The sequence below is a fragment of the Eretmochelys imbricata genome, chromosome 8 (genome assembly GCF_965152235.1).
Source record: "Eretmochelys imbricata isolate rEreImb1 chromosome 8, rEreImb1.hap1, whole genome shotgun sequence".
In the NCBI taxonomy this organism is placed as follows: domain Eukaryota; kingdom Metazoa; phylum Chordata; order Testudines; family Cheloniidae; genus Eretmochelys; species Eretmochelys imbricata.
In genome coordinates this window covers 54,978,146-54,994,296 of record NC_135579.1, presented here as the reverse complement: position 1 = coordinate 54,994,296, position 16,151 = coordinate 54,978,146, and the positions used below count along the sequence as shown (strand labels likewise).

The 16,151-nt window shown below is 43.0% G+C and overlaps 1 protein-coding gene across 5 annotated transcripts in view; it reads right to left on the bottom strand.

The window, feature by feature from the left end:
- The window catches only part of SMG7 (SMG7 nonsense mediated mRNA decay factor), a 103,185-nt gene that overhangs the window by 6,869 nt on the left and 80,165 nt on the right, over positions 1 to 16,151 (bottom strand). For 4 of the 5 annotated variants that reach the window (XM_077823817.1, XM_077823818.1, XM_077823819.1 and 1 more), the window contains 4 exons: positions 8,247 to 8,391; positions 5,889 to 6,271; positions 4,606 to 4,977; positions 2,700 to 2,849 (listed from right to left, as the gene is read on the bottom strand). In XM_077823817.1, the coding sequence (XP_077679943.1) occupies positions 2,700 to 2,849; positions 4,606 to 4,977; positions 5,889 to 6,271; positions 8,247 to 8,391 (1,050 nt within the window). The remainder of the gene's footprint in view (positions 1 to 2,699; positions 2,850 to 4,605; positions 4,978 to 5,888; positions 6,272 to 8,246; positions 8,392 to 16,151) is intronic. The other variant, XM_077823821.1, reaches the window with a different exon arrangement.

The following is a 16,151-nucleotide window of genomic DNA, read 5'->3' as shown; positions in this document are numbered from 1 at the left end:
CAGGCCTGGAGGGGGGAGAAAAGAAGGAAGCCTGGCTCAGCCAGGGGCTGACTGGCAAAGAGGCAGGAGCTCTCTGTATGCCTGCCTGAAGGCACAGACCAGCAACCTGCCTGCCAACGCAGCCACTGGAGGCAAGTAAGTCTTCCCCTCCCAAGTGGAACCTACAGACCAGCCCCAACTGCGGGAAAACTGGACTAGCAGGGCCATGCCCCAAACTAAAATGACTTGCATAGGGAGCAGCCCAGGGAAACAGGTCCTGAAGCCCTCCTCACAGCAAGAAGGAAGGTCTATCTCCCCTGCTTAGGGGTGAGTGACACAGGATCCTGGGCCGGGACCTGAGGGAGGAGGAGAGCTCAGGTCCCCCTTCAGCCCTCCCTAACCAATGATCTAGCCACTAGGCTGTCTGGCCACCGAAGGCCCTATCACACACCCCTTTGGGAACTATAGTAATTACTTGTATTACGTTCTGTATGTTACTCTAGGTCAGTAGTCTCCAGCTGGTTGATCGTGATTGACTGGTCAATCCTGGAGACTCTCCCAGTCAATTGTGATGTCCGGTGGTGCAGCGGGGCTGTTAAGGCAGGCTCCCTGCCTGCCCTAGCCCCACACTGCTCCTGCAAGCGGCCAGCATGCCCCTGAGGTCCCAGGGGTGGGAGGGCAGAGGTCTCCGCACACTGCTCCTGCCTGTAAGCACCGTCCCCGCAGCTCCCATTGGCTGGGAACAGGGAATGGTGGCCAATGGGAGCGGTGCCTGAAGAGAGGGGTAGTACGCAGAGACCCCTGCCCACCCCAGGGGCTTGCTCTTCCTTTTCCGGGAGCAGCGTGTGGCTGGGGCTGCCCAAGGTAAGTGCCCTGCCCCCCCACACCCCCCACACAGCTGGGCCTGCTGTACTCATGCTACTCCTGATCTTAGTGCTGTCTTAATGCTGCAGAGCCATTCAGAACCTTGAAGGGGGTGGCACTTACCTTTGGGGAAGGGGCAGGGTAGATCCTGGATTGCCCTTAAATTCAAAAAGTGATCTTGGGTGTAAAAAGGTTGGAGACCATTGCTCTATGTATTTAAGTTTCTTATAAAGCAGTTTAGTAGCTCGAAACAAGGAGAGCCAGTACAATGCCAGCAGTCACCCTCCACAGACAGCAGGGAATCTCTTGTCATTTTTAACTTCACACCCCTCAATTGAGTCCCCACTAGTTTTTCTCCCTTCTGCCCTACCTAACTGCTAGTGTTAAGGGGTCAGCAATAATGCATCTCGAACCAGCACGAGGCGTTTTGGCATGATGTTCCCGTTTGGAACAGAGGGTAAATGTGAATCAATTTTCAGGAAGTTGGATCTATCCACATAATATAAAAATTTATGTGCTGGTGGGCAGCGAGTGCCACAGAGTTCAGGATGACTGTGTAAGTCACAAATGAATTGTATGTGACAAAGTCAAAATTAAAATTGGGGCATCACTCAATACTTTGTTAAATTCATTTAAAATTATTTAAAATTAAATTCTCTGGATTACACTGCAGCCTGCATTGTAGTCCTTTCCTAGAATTTAGACCTTCGTATCAGGAACATCTTTGTGTTTGATCCTGTCAAATGACCACGAATTCCCCTGTCAGTTTTCTAATAAGCAGAGGCTCGCTTATTGGGTTTTGCCAGGGTGACAACTTGATACTTGGAAAATGTTTTATAATTCAGACAAATGCCAAATTTGGCAATTCCACACCACTCAACCGGCACACGAACAAAGCTGGCCTCCCTCCACTTCTCAGCAAAGATTGGTTCAAATATGGGGGGAATACAAGCTTTAAGAAGAGGGGAATTTGTTTTATATTTGTGCTGTTGGTTGTTCAGAATTGTGTGAAGATGTTCTTTCTTTGATTTATTGTATATTATGTATGAATCAGAGGCTCCCAATGCATTCAGGAGACACGCCTCTTCATTTTATAAATCTAAGTATTACTAAGACTTCAGTATTGTCACAAGATATTCTACAGGGTATTTAATCAATTGTAACTTTAAACTACAATTGCCATAATAAAAATATGAAATAATGCTTTTTAATTGATATTCTGTTACTAATTCACAACGTTCAGCAGTTTTCAATGGTTCTCCTGGTCAATGTCAATTAAGAAGGCTCTAGTATGCTATTAAAACATAACATTCAAGATTTCCCACCAAACCTTGTTGTAATCTACAAGACTGAAAGTTAACCTTATTCTTTATCCATATACTTCCAATTCTTTTCTAAAAAGGTATTTTCTTCCTTCTGTGATTTTTTGCATTTTTAAAAAATTATTTTTTCATATTATGTAACATATAATCATTGTTTTCATAATACATGAAAACAATATGATTTTACATATGGATAAAATAGAATCTTGTGAGTAACCAAGCCTATTCCACTGTGGAAGGCATAGTTTTATAGATTCTGGATCAATGTTTTGCTTGTGGTCTTAACACTTTTAAACAAAGCAATTATTTTGAATTCTGAAGAAGCCAAGAGTCCAGAAACTGGATCAATTGCTATTCTATTTTTTATAAATCTCCTCCTCAATTATCCTGAGCTAATGAGCCAGCAGCTTGTTTAAACTCGCAGGCAGAGACTAACTCAACAAGGGAAAACAAAATTTCACACATCTTGCAACTTCACAGAAAAAAGATGTCAGAATTAGAGTGAGAAGCAGCAGAATTAAGTCAAATACATACAAAGAGGCTTCGTCCAGGAAGAGAGGCGAGAGGCCCCAGCAGAGCTGGGTAAAGATCAGGAGGATTAGACAAAATCAGCTCTTCCTCCTCCTCCAAGGCAGCCAGACTCTTTAACAGGTCCGGAGGAAGCAGAGGGGAGCTCTTGGGGTCCTAGTGACAGAAAGGAGTACAGTCAGATGCAGCAGAGGAGGGAAAAAGGAAAAAAAGCAAGAATATGAATGAGAAGGGAAGCCACAGAAAGAGAATAGAAACTGTAATAACCTCAAATAAGGTAAGACAGAATAGTGTCCAGAAGAGAGGAATATTATAAAGCAGTTAAAAAGGCAGCATGCAAAAGAAGCACAAGACCATGAAGAACAGTGCAACATAAGGAGAGAAACAAGGAAGAGGGGATGGAAAGAGAATGCTAAACTGATATTAAAACTAATATCTTGTCCTTATGCATATTTAGCAGAATGATGCAGTTTTACATCAAGTTGAAGTTTTCAGTCAGACTAGTAACTAAATTAAAGAATGTGCTCCCTGTTATATTAGTGACCTGCAGACTAATGGATTCATTCCACATTTTGTAAGGCAAGGAAAACCCAGATCTGAAGTCTGGTTTTCTGATAAGAAAAATCACCATATTTTTTCTATAGCCAATCTGTGTTTTGCTTTGGTTATTTTTTTTTTATGGTTAAGTTTAGTTTTCATGAGAAAAACATTTCTACCTCTAATGGCCCTTACTCTTATGGTCCACAAGTGAATGTACCATTGGGCAAAAGGAGGTTTCCCTACCTGGGAAAGGGGGAGTGGACAGAATTAGCCATCTCACATTGTGTGTGTAATCATTAAATCAGCCACAGGTGGGTTGCGTGGCATAGTCTCTGCTCATGCTTCAAGCAGCCAAATCAAAAGTTGCAGCATGGATGAGATCCATGGATGGGGGTGAGGAGATCAGGACACTGGCACTGTTCCATCTAAAAACACAACCTGACATTAGGGCATGAGGCAGTTTCCTGGTCACTGTCTAGCTCTTCTCCCTCAGGAACTGAACTGACCTCTTAATCCTCAGTACACTCACACAAGTACACCTGACCCCAGGTTAAAAATGGAAACCATGTTTCTGCCTCAGTTTCCTTATAACCAATACCAAAAAGCATTGCACCCCAGACTTCTCTTCAGCAGGACTAACAGAACAGAAATTAACCACAATATTTGTAACAGCAATATGAGGCACAACTGGATGAGCAGAAGCAAAGGATGAGTCTGGCAAAGCAATGGACCAGGCAAGCAGGTCACCCATTTCTGTTTGGTGGAGTTTAAAAGGAAACTGAGGCAGGAGGCAACTTTTTTTTAATTTCCAGCCTAGGTTGGATGTGTTGGTGAGTCAATGCACCGAAGATATCAAGTGCAGGTTAGCAGCTTGTTTAGAAGGCAGTAATTAAATTTCAATTGTTTGAATACGTTTTTTGTTCTCTGCTCCTAGACAGTAGGATCTCTCTCAACCTGGTCTATCACTAAGAGGGTCTCTTGCAGGAGGCAGGGGAGTCAGTCACCAAAATCAGAATGTGGCATGAATTTTCCATTTTCCATCAAGCAGCAAATTCTTGCTTTAGTGCAGAGGTTAATGTCACTTCTACACTGAGTGTGACTGACAGTACCTTGAACCAACAGTTTCCCCAAGAACATGCTCCCATGTACTTAGACCAACTGAGTGGCAAATCCAGTACTGGTGGCTGGAATCTCAAGTGAACCACTCTCCAGAAGGCAGTACAATATCATATTATCCCTGTTGGGGGGTGGGCCAGAAACAGCCCCACATTTAGGCATTTCTTGCTAGAGGATATGGTCAGAAATTAGAGTTTCACATTTAGGGATATCAGAGTCTTGCTGATCTTCACCACTTAATAAAATGAATGTTTACCTCAAAAGCCATCCTGGGCACAGTGTCCTGCTCTGGGCGGAAGACTCCTTGTGGTCGCTTCCCCCTGCGATCCATGTTAGCCTGTTGTGCCATCACTACCCTATTATCAGCCATGCCATAGGAGGAGTCCCAATAAAATTCTGGCATCTTGACTTCTGAGGGGTTGTGGTTATATGGCTCCATGGGGAAAGGCTTCATTTTTTTCTCCAGAGGCTGCTGCTGCATCACAGGAGGCTGTAATGACTGTTCAAACAGTTTTAGAGGGTCCTGGGCCTGAAGATAATAGGGCTGCTTTACAGGCATGATCTTTCCCAGTGGGCCTTGGACTTGAGGAGGATTCCAGAGATGCTTTGATGAGTCTGCCTGTGGATACTAAAAAGAGATGCACACTTTCACCATAAGGCATAAACAATGGATTACCATCATAAAGGTTAACTGAATGACTAACTGTTCTATTCAGACGTTCATTCCTGGTGACCACGCCCACTGGTCGATTACAGATTCTCCATTTATAAATCCCAGAGTGTCTCTCACAGTTCTTATTCACCGAAGTTCAGAATCTCAGTGAGCACTCACTTCACACTCCCTACTCAAGCTCTGAGGTAACACCTGAGAAATGTCATCCTCATTTCAATTTGCAGACTTCACAGACCTCCAATTGAGGTGCCTTGGGTGGTCGTGGAGTCTCTCTCAGTTACAGATTTCAGACAGAGCAATGTTCAAAAGAAGATTTCTCAAGTGCTGAGTGTATAACTAATGGATGGCACGGAACCAATGTGGTGAGGCATTTAACTAAAAAGGATAGGAGGGAATAGTTATGGGGAAAGATCCAGAGCCACCCTCCTTACCTAAACAGAAAACCTCCTGGCTGTCTAGAAAAGCCTAAAGCAGAAACATCTAGTCGAAAAGATCACCTTTTAGCCATCTGTACACATATGCAGAAGGGCGAATACATTGTCTGCCATACAAAACATTTCAGACCTCAATAGCTAGCTTTAATTATAGAGACAATAGTCCACAGCACCAAGCCATACCCTCCTGTACACTTTGGCCATACTATATTGGCCAAAATTTTCAAAAATAGGAGCTTAAAGTCCATAGTCCTAAATCCATATTTAGGCGCCTAAAGGCAGGATTTTCAAAAGGATCTAAGTGACTTCTGCGCACAAATCCTATTGACTTCAGTGGGACCTGTGCTCCTATTTTGAAAAAATATTGGCCACCGCATCCTTCCCTTTCATGGATGCTTGAAGAATTTTATAGTTCTTATGTTTTAAGTTTACCTGCTGGAATCCAGAGTGGTGTGGTGGGCTCTTCCTTAGGGCCTGCACAGCTTTTGTAGGGGACTGTTGTTGCTGGGCCAGAGCTTGGACCTGTAATTGGCTTGCAGACTGGGCTGTTGCCTGAGCTGGTAAGGATGTAAGGGGTTGCTGGGAAGGTGGTACTGACTGTTGAGGTCCCTGGTTCATTGGCCCTGGTCCAGAGGGCCGCTGCTGGCTGTAAGGAATGTGGGACTGTTTCCCACCTTGCACCTGGTTTCCTGCAGAGGAGTGAGCTGTAGGCTGAAGAAAGGTTCCTGGAACAGAAACACCACCTGGGAAGGTGTAACCCGAGCTCATGGAGAAAGCCACAGGAGGAGGTATAACGTATGCTGGAGGTGGGAACCCTAGAAAACATAAAAAACACCTTTAATCATTAGGAAGCCACACGCCTTAAGCAATGCAGGATATGCATGATGGTTTTCCATTTACTGTGTTTCAGTCATGAAGACTGTAAATATGAGCTGTAATTCCACATTTGTGAGACTTTATATTTTCCCCAAATGACATCCACACACTTTCAAAAATCAGGGGAAGGGGTTTGATAATTTTATAGGGAAGTTCTATTTCTGAATTTTTTTTTAGCTACCCTTCTAGTTAATGGTTATGGTCAATGGGAGAGACCCCTGAAATTTCTCCACCCTAAATTTAACCTATTTCTTTCTACTTTGTCTCCATCTCTCTTGCCTTCACCATCCTGAGATTTTCAATCTACTACTCTCCATCCCACATTCTGTCTGATACTGAATCACTGCAATGCTGAAGGGAGGACTGACAACCTATCAAGCTGCACCCCACGCCCAGGTAGTCTCCAGTCCCTGACTTAGTTCTGTACCCACTTAGCTCTTTGGATAAACTAAGTCCTCCTTTCAGCAAGACTAAGGCTATGTCTAGACTACAGCTTCTGCCAGCATAATTTATGTTACTCGGGGGGGGGGGGGGGGGGTGAACAAGCCACCCCCGAGTGACAAATTATGCTGGCATAAGCACTCACATACACAGCGCTATGTCAGCGGGAGAGCTTCTCTCACTGACACAGCTTCTGCCACTTTCAGAGGTGATTTTATTATGTCACCAGGAGAGCTCTCTCCCGTCAGCATAGAGTGTATTCACCACCCATGCTGCAGCTGCACAGTTGCATTGGTGCAGCTGCACCGCTGTACATGTTGACATGGCCTAACTTCTTTTCTTGCAGTTTAGATTGTTGCAGTTTGGGGAGGAAGACAAGGGACTGAAGCTGCTCCTCCCAACCCAGATTTTCAGTTGAGTCTAGTGTAAGAACTGAGGGTCCTCTTTCTCCATCCCCACTTTTGGTCACTTGGGGAAGGTGGGCTCTGCAACTGCTCAATGGGCAAACAGCATGGAGAAAGTAAACATGATAGTGGCACTTAAAGCCACAAGATCCCTCTGTTTATGTGGGTAAAACAATGCCCTGAGAAACAGCAGCAGCAAATCATTAAACATATTTAGACAATATATCTTAACACAAATATTAACACCACACCTTCAGTGGAAACTTGGCTGTAAAGCATATAAAATATAAAAGATCAGCTATGCAATTATGAGAGTATTGTGTACAGAAACAAGTTGGGTCAGGTAATATCTTTTATTGGACCAACTTCTATTGGTGAAAGAGACAAGCTTTTGAGCTTACACAGAGCTCTTCTCCAGGTCTGGGAAAGACACTCAAGGTATCACAGCTATCTATAAGGTGGAACAGATTGTTTAGCATAAGGAGTTAACATATTGTAAGTGACCATTCAAGATGAAATAGGCAGTTAATACTTTTGCAGTTGCAGGACAAAAGGAGGATTACTGGGTTATAGATTGTTGTAATGAGCCAAAAATCCAGTGTTTTTATTGAGTCCATGATTTTTAGTATCTAACAAAGTATATAACTAAGCTCCCAGGCTCATCTTTTGAATACTTCACTCCTAAGTGAAGCAGCTTTGCTTAAAATCCTGTTTTACTCAATTTGTCATATTATAAGTAAATACAAGAGCAGACTACAGCAGTTTCATATTATAAAGTTAGAAGCTTGTCCTTCAACCACAAAACCTAAGTGATGTGCTATATTTGCATGTAAACCATACAGACATCATGGCATGGAACGTAATTCCAAAATATAACGAACCCAATTTATCTCACTTTTCAGTTCAACTACAACCTCTGGTTATTATGCTTTAAGTCAGGTCCATAACCTGAAATGATTATTTTACTAAAACTGTTGCTGCCTTGAGGGGCTTCAATAGATCTTTCATCACATGAATTTCTATGCAGTTAGTAGTAAGTGCTGCTTCAGATGAGAATCAGCTGATTTACCTGGCCGACTGGGAAGAGGAGGGAAGGCTCCTGGGTGATGAATGGGGATGAACTGGGAGTTGCTTGCCTGGCTTGGAGTCTGAGTTACTGGTGTTTTCCTGGCTTCGGACACTGGAGTTTTCCGCATCTCAGTCTGAGATTTTACCTATATCAAAAGAAATCACACAAAAATAGTTACAGATTATTTGTCAGCCATCTACCTCATCTCAGCTCTGAGATGGAAGGCCCAGACAGAGATATATTCACTTTGTCCAGATAGTCGGAGGGGAAGAATGATCCAAGTAGTTAGGGCATGAGGACTTGGGAGATCCACAAGCTTCCTGTGCAATCTTCTGCAAGTCACTTAGCCTGTCTGTGCCTCAGCTCCCGGTCTGTAAAATAGGGATAGTAGTACTTCCCTACTTCACAGTGTATAAGAACAAATGCAGTCTGGAAAAGAAGCTGCAGCAAGACTTCTCCCAGTGTATTGCTCCAGCCCAAATTATGCAGTATATATGCAAGGCCCTACATTTTATGTAGCACATTTGACCCAAATTATTTAAAAGGTCCCTCAAGTGGTCCTCGCGACAAGCCTCCCTACCCGAACACCAGTACTCTACCACTTACTACTCAGCCCCATCCAGCACAGTATCTTGCGTTATTGGGTATTAAATTCAATTCTATGCTGCCCCCACATTTTCAGGTAGTCAAAGGTTTTGTACTGCATGATGAACATTTAGATTTGGGGAAACAATTATGCAGCAGATTCAAAAAATAATGCAAGAAACTAAGGGACTGAATAACTACTTTATACACAGGGCCTTGAGTATGTGTGATGTGCATTTTAATGCACATTACAATGTCTAGCCACTCACTTCCTCATTCTCATGCAATACAAAGTTCATAAATCATAAGGCTGTAACACAAGGGCCTATAGGACACAAGCCTGTATGATAATAAAGCTTCGCATAACTAAGGCCTAGGCATAAAATGTTGATATAGGTAGTTACTGGGTAAGTTGTCTTTAATTGACAGTTTGACCTTAAGTCCCAAGATAAGTATTACAGTAAATGAGAGTGATAGGTGATGGGAAAAAGTGAAGTGAGGTACCACAAAAGTATATTTTTGGAATTTTAGGGAAATTTAAAAGGATGCTGAGCTTAACTGAAACTAACATGTACTAACTGCAGATGTACCATGGCAACTAATTGACAAATGCTAATGAGCATAACATAAGAGACTAATTGAGCGATTGAAGACAGGGACTCCAATTTTATTGAGGGTAGAAGTACCTATAAGGGAAAAGGTTAAAACCATCACTGGATATAGATTTAGTTGGGGATTGGTCCTGCTTTGAGCAGGGGGTTGGACTAGATGACCTCCTGAGGTCCCTTCCAACCCTGATATTCTATGACTTTATGATATGCATAAGATATGATGGGCGTTAGCATAACACCCTATACAAGTTAAGACCCAGCCTGAGGGCAGTTGGACATGTTGAATGCGTTGATTTGACAACCACACGCAGATCACCTCATCTATTCCAGGGCTCCCCACAAGAGATGATGCGAATATGCAAGTGCTAGCCATTTTGTGTTGGCTCTATCTCCTTTGTGTATTACAGGGCTTGTGATCTTGTTTGTTTAGCAAATACATTTTACTAGACAGAAAACATGCAGAGTTTTGTTTCTTGTATGCTCCTCAAGTTCCTCGTTCTACTGGCAATTCTATTACTGTGCCTGATTTGGAAGCAGACCCCTTTCAAATTATTGTATAATATCTATATGAAAATAAGTACCCCCTTAGCAATCAGGCAATAGAAGCATTTGAATAGCCCCAAAGTATTTTCCATAAAATGAAAATTAAAACATCAATGTTGTACAAAAGTTCTGAAGGTGACCTGCAGAAAAGGGGTCTTCTGTCCTGTTTTATTTCTTTATGTAGTGAAGTAGGCTTTGAAGTTTTTCAAAACAGATTTCTTCTGCTTGCAGGACTGAACTGTATTAGATTTTTAAAAATCTGATCAGATTTTGTCATTAGTTTTTAACTTTACCATTTTATAGTCTTAACTTGCTGAAGTGGATGTTTTATATTTGTTTCCTTTAGTTTCCTAAATAGCATAATTTGAGATGTTACACCGGGGGGGAGGGAGGGGGGGGGGTTGGGGGAAGAATCTCTCCCCCCGCCAAAAATCTCAAAAAAAAAAAAAAAAATCCAAAAAGATTCACATTTTAAACACTTATTTATGCTGAAAAAGACAGAACCTCATTATCAACCTTACTGTGAGGAAGCCATAAACTCTCAACCGAAAAGCTGATAAATTACATATCTGCAGCCAGCATCACCTTCTGATCTACTGAATTTCCACAAGTCAAGAAAGACTGATTATTTTCACCAGGCTATCCTCCTTCAGGGTTTGAAGTCAACTTTGGTCTTCAGTCACTAAGGTGACTTTGGAAAATTACACCCGTAAGTGCCTAAATATGGATTTAGGTGCCTAATTTTATACCTCTATTTTTGAAAGCTGTAGCCTATGTGTATTTAAAAAGTTAATAGCTTTGTTAGTGTTGAAAGTAACTTTTTCTTTCAGTGACAAAATCGGAGTACAATTTTAGTCTAAGATACTGTAAACACTCATACACACGCTTAACTTTAAGCAAAAGTAATCCCATTGAAATCAAAATTCTTTATCTATCAAAGCAGATTAGAAGCGTAATTTTTTTCCTTTGCAGGTTACCTTCATAATACTATCACCTAACAGTGCCCCTCATACAGTAAATATGCTACCAGGACATGAATTTACCAGCCAGCAAGCCTATCATTTCTTCAGCATTGGTTTACATAATGTTCATGCATAAACAAAATGTCTTCGCAACATTAAGCCTGAGGCAAGTCTTTAATATAACAACAGTTCCACAAACCACTTAATTTAAATCACTAACACAATAAGTAGCTGCATCGACTGATCGATCAGATCTGATTTAGAGATTATCGGGGAACCTCAGGATACTTGGAGAAAATCAGCTTTACATCAGAGACATAAGAATGGCCATACTGGGTCAGACCAAAGGTCAATTCAGCCCAGTATCCTGTCTGCCCACAGTGACCAATGCCAGGTGCCCCAGAGGGAGTGAACCTAACAGGTAATGATCAAGTGACCTCTCTCCTGCCATCCATCTCCATCCTCTGACAAACAGAGGCTAGGGACACCATTCCTTGCCCATCCTGGCTAATAGCCATTAATGAACTTAACTGGATAAATTCATGGAAGTTCTCTTTTAAACCCTGTTATAGTCCTAACCTTCACAACTTCCTCAGGCAAGGAGTTCCACAGGTTGACTGTATGCTGAGTGAAAAAGAACTTCCTTTTATTTGTTTTAAACCTGCTACCCATTAATTTCATTTGGTGGCCCCTAGTTCTTATATTATGGGAACAAGTAAATAACTTTTCCTTATTCACTTTCTCCACACCACTCATGATTTTATATACCTCTAGCATATCTCCCCTTAGTCTCCTCTTTTCCAAGCTGAAAAGTCCTAGATGCTTTAATCTCTCCTCATATGGGACCCGTTCCAAACCCTTAATCATTTTAGTTGTCCTTTTCTGAACCTTTTCTAATGCCAGTATATCTTTTTTGAGATGAGGGGACCACATCTGTACGCAGTGTTCAAGATGTGGGCGTACCATGGATTTATATAAGGGCAATAAGATATTCTCCATCTTATTCTCTATCCCTTTTTTAATGATTCCTAACATCCCGTTTGCTTTTCTGACTGCCGCTGCACACTGCGAGGACGTCTTCAGAGAACTATCTATGATGACTCCAAGATCTTTCTCCTGACTAGTTGTAGCTAAATTAGCCCCCATCATATTGTATGTATAGTTGGGGTTACTTTTTCCAATATGTATTACTTTACATTTATCCATATTAAATTTCATTTGCCATTTTGTTGCACAATCACTTAGTTTTGGGAGATGTTTTTGAAGTTCTTCACAGTCTGCTTTGGTCTTAACTATCTTGAGCAGTTTAGTATCATCTGCAAACTTTGCCACCTCACTGTTTACCCCTTTCTCCAGATCATTTATGAATAAGTTGAATAGGATTGATCCTAGGACTGACCCTTGGGGAACACCACTAGTTACCCCTCTCTATTCTGAAAATTTATTTATTTCTACCCTTTGTTCCCGGTCTTTTAACCAGTTCTCAGGCCATGAAAGGATCTTCCCTCTTATCCCATGACAACTTAAATTTATGTAAGAGCCTTTGGTGAGGGACCTTGTCAAAGGCTTTCTGGAAATCTAAGTATACTATGTCCACTGGATCCCCCTTGTCCACATGTTTGTTGACCCCCTCAAAGAACTCTAATAGATTAGTAAGACATGATCTCCCTTTACAGAAAATTGTTGCACAAAAGTCAACATGGTTATGTTCTTCTACGTGTCTGACAATTTTATTCTTTACTATTGTTTCAGCTAATTTGCCTGGTACTGACGTTAGACTTACCGGTCTGTAATTGCCAGGATCACCTCTAGAGCCCTTCTTAAATATTGGCGTTACATTAGCTATTTTCCAGTCATTGGGTACAGTAGCTGATTTAAAGAACAGGTGACAAACCACAGTTACTAGTTCCGCAATTTCACATCTGAGTTTTCAGAACTCTTGGGTGAATGTCATCTGGTCCCAGTGACTTGTTACTGTTAAGTTTCTCAATTAATTCCAAAACCTCCTCTAGTGACTTCAACCTGTGACAATTCCTCAGATTCATCACCTACAAAAGACGGCTCAGGTTTGGGAATCTCCCTAACATCCTCAGCCACAAAGACTGAAACAAAGAATTAATTTGGTTTCTCTGAGATGACTTTATTGTTTTTAAGTGCTCCTTTTGTATCTCAAGCGTCCATTCCACCACATGTGTTCTTCCCTAAGAAAATCTCCACTACACTTTCTACTGCCCTATTGGATTCATTGTTCCCAGGGGAGATAACATGATCTAGTGCTCAGAGCAGGATTCAGGGAATCAGTCTATTCCAGACGATCATACTCTCTGTGCCACTGAGCAAACATTTCCCTCATCTGTGAAATGGGAAAAATTACCTTTGAGAAAGTTATACAATTAGGTGCTATTAAATTTGAAGTATTATTTATCCTAAACACATTGGGCCATATCCTGTGCCTTGGCTTCATCCCACTTGTACTGCTCTAGCTTGCAAAGGAGATGGAATGCTGACTGAACAGGGAAGCTGGAGAGTCCCTTCAACATAAGGCTTAGCTGGCTCCACAAACCTCCGTTGCCTGGACAGTTGTCTGCAGCCAGAAATCTGGCTAATATTCAATACACCAGTGTTCAAACTGCTCTAGGAAGCACAATGTACTTCCATAGTTTCTCTTAAACTACCCAACAGCACAGTAAATACAGCAATTCACTATCAGGAATGAAACAACATTAGACTCTACCCAGAGAGCAGAGCCAAATTCAGGAGCCAATATAAGTTACACCTTTTTCCAGCCTGTCTGTGAGTTATTAACTAGCCTCTCTTCCACTTCTAGTTGGATACATAGGCCAAATGTGGAAGTGACTCGTAAGATGGTATACGGTAGATTCCGCTTAATAGCAATCCTGATGTTAGCAACTTCTAGTTAATGGTTCCCAGCAAAATGTTGCCAATTCCATTCACATTAACATCATTATATACACACAAAAAGCATGAAAAAATACCTCCTCCCAGCCCACTCTCCTGCTGCTAATAGCTTATCTAAAGTGATCACTCTCCTTACAATGTGTATGATACAATGTGTATGATAATCAAGTTGTGCTGGAAATGGCCCAACTTGATTATCATACACATTGTATCATACACATTGTAAGGAGAGTGATCACTTTAGATAAGCTATTAGCAGCAGGAGAGTGGGCTGGGAGGAGGTATTTTTTCATGCTTTTTGTGTGTATATAATAAGATCTTCTACACTTTCCACAGTATGCATCCGATGAAGTGAGCTGTAGCTCACGAAAGCTTATGCTCAAATAAATTGGTTAGTCTCTAAGGTGCCACAAGTACTCCTTTTCTTTTTGCGAATACAGACTAACATGGCTGTTACTCTGAAACCTGTCATTAACATCATTGTTAATGGGATCTGGATATTGGCAACGGCACACCGCTTATTAGCGCCCATCCCTTATTTTGAAGAAAGGCCCATCGCAGGCAGATTTGCAAGGCTGCAGCCAGGAAAGAAAGTGGTGGGACAGCCTTTCCCTGCTTGCAGCCCCACAAAGCTGCCTGCTGCCAGTGCTCAGCCCATCCCAGTTCTTCCTTCAGGGCCTGCAGCCCAGCAAACCTCCCTGCACACAGGGACTGTACAGGTATGGGGCTGTGGATGGGCAGGGAGGTTGTGGGTAGGACAACAACAGGGAGGGGAGCTGCATCCCAGATGTTACCGTGGCACAGTACCTCTCCCTGTGCCTTGCCAGGGCACTGCATACCACGAAGAAAGCACTGGGATGTACTGAGCCCTGACCCTTGGAGACTGTAGAGACAGGTATGGTGAAGCCCCATGAGCCCCTCAGCACCTCTGCTCCCCATAGAAAGTCCCAACATCCAGACTGTAGCTGCCTTGCCACAGTCAGGTTTGCACGGCTACATCCAGAAAAGGCATGTCCCAACGCTTTCTTCCCTGGCTGCTGCTTTCCAAATCTGCCTTCCGCTTATTAGCAACTCTCTGATAATAACAGGTTTCAGAGTAGCAGCCATATTAGTCTGTATACGCAAAAAGAAAAGGAGGACTTGTGGCACTTTAGAGACTAACCAATTTATTTGAGCATAAGCTTTCGTGAGCTATAGCTCACTTCATTGGATGTATGATGTATAATAATAGCATCTTTTTGCTAGCAACCGAAGAGTTGCTAATAAGCGCAATCTACTATGCTACGTTAGCAAACAACTCCTTACCCCCTCCTATTTTACCTGCTACACCCCCCTTTTCCAGGGTTTCCACACTAGTTATTGTACACCAACTTTGCTTTCCTTAGATTGAGTGGGCCAGGAGTCAAAAGTATAGGGTAAAAGCACATGCACGACCACATTTCACAGTCCGTGACATGTTTTTCATGGCTGTGAATTTGGTAGGGCCCTAGTTACGAGTAATGCAGTATAAGTTACATGGTGGTAAGCTGATGAGAGTCTAGATCATGGGTGGGCAAACTATGGCCTGCGGGATTGCCACCCCCATGGCACTGCAGACCCTGAGCAGATCCCGGAAGCGGCCAGCACCACATTCCTGCGGCCACTGGAGGTGTGGAGGCAGAGGGCTCCGTGCACTGCCCTCACCTGCAGGCACCTCCCCCCACAGCTCCCATCCTGGAGCCGCTCCAGGTAAGCGGTGCCAGGCCGGAGCCCGCACCCTGAACCCCTCCTGCACCCTGCTCCCCAACCCCCTACCCTGAGCCCCCTGCTGCACCTCTCCTGTACCCCAAACCCCTGCCCTGAGCCCCCTCCCACACTCTGCACCCCCGCTCCTCCCCAACCCCTTCCCTTGAGCCCCTTCCTGCACTCTGCACCCCCTCCCACAGCCCGCACTCCCTCCCGCGCCCCAACCCCCTGCCCCAGCCCTACATTCAAGGCAAGTTTGTTTACATTTGCTGAAGATAATGCCACCTGCTTCTTGTTTATTATGTCACCCGAAAGTGAGAACAGGCATTCGCATGGCACTATCGTAGTTGGCATTGCAAGATATTTACGTGCCAGATGCACTAAAGAGTCATATGTCCCTTTATGCTTTGCCCACCATTTCAGAGGACATGCATCCATGCTGATGAGTTCTGCTCAATAACGATTCAAAGCAGTGCAGACTCACACACGTTCGTTTTCATCATCTGAGTCAGATGCCACTAACAAAGGTTGATTTTCTTTTTTGGTGGTTCGGGTTCTGT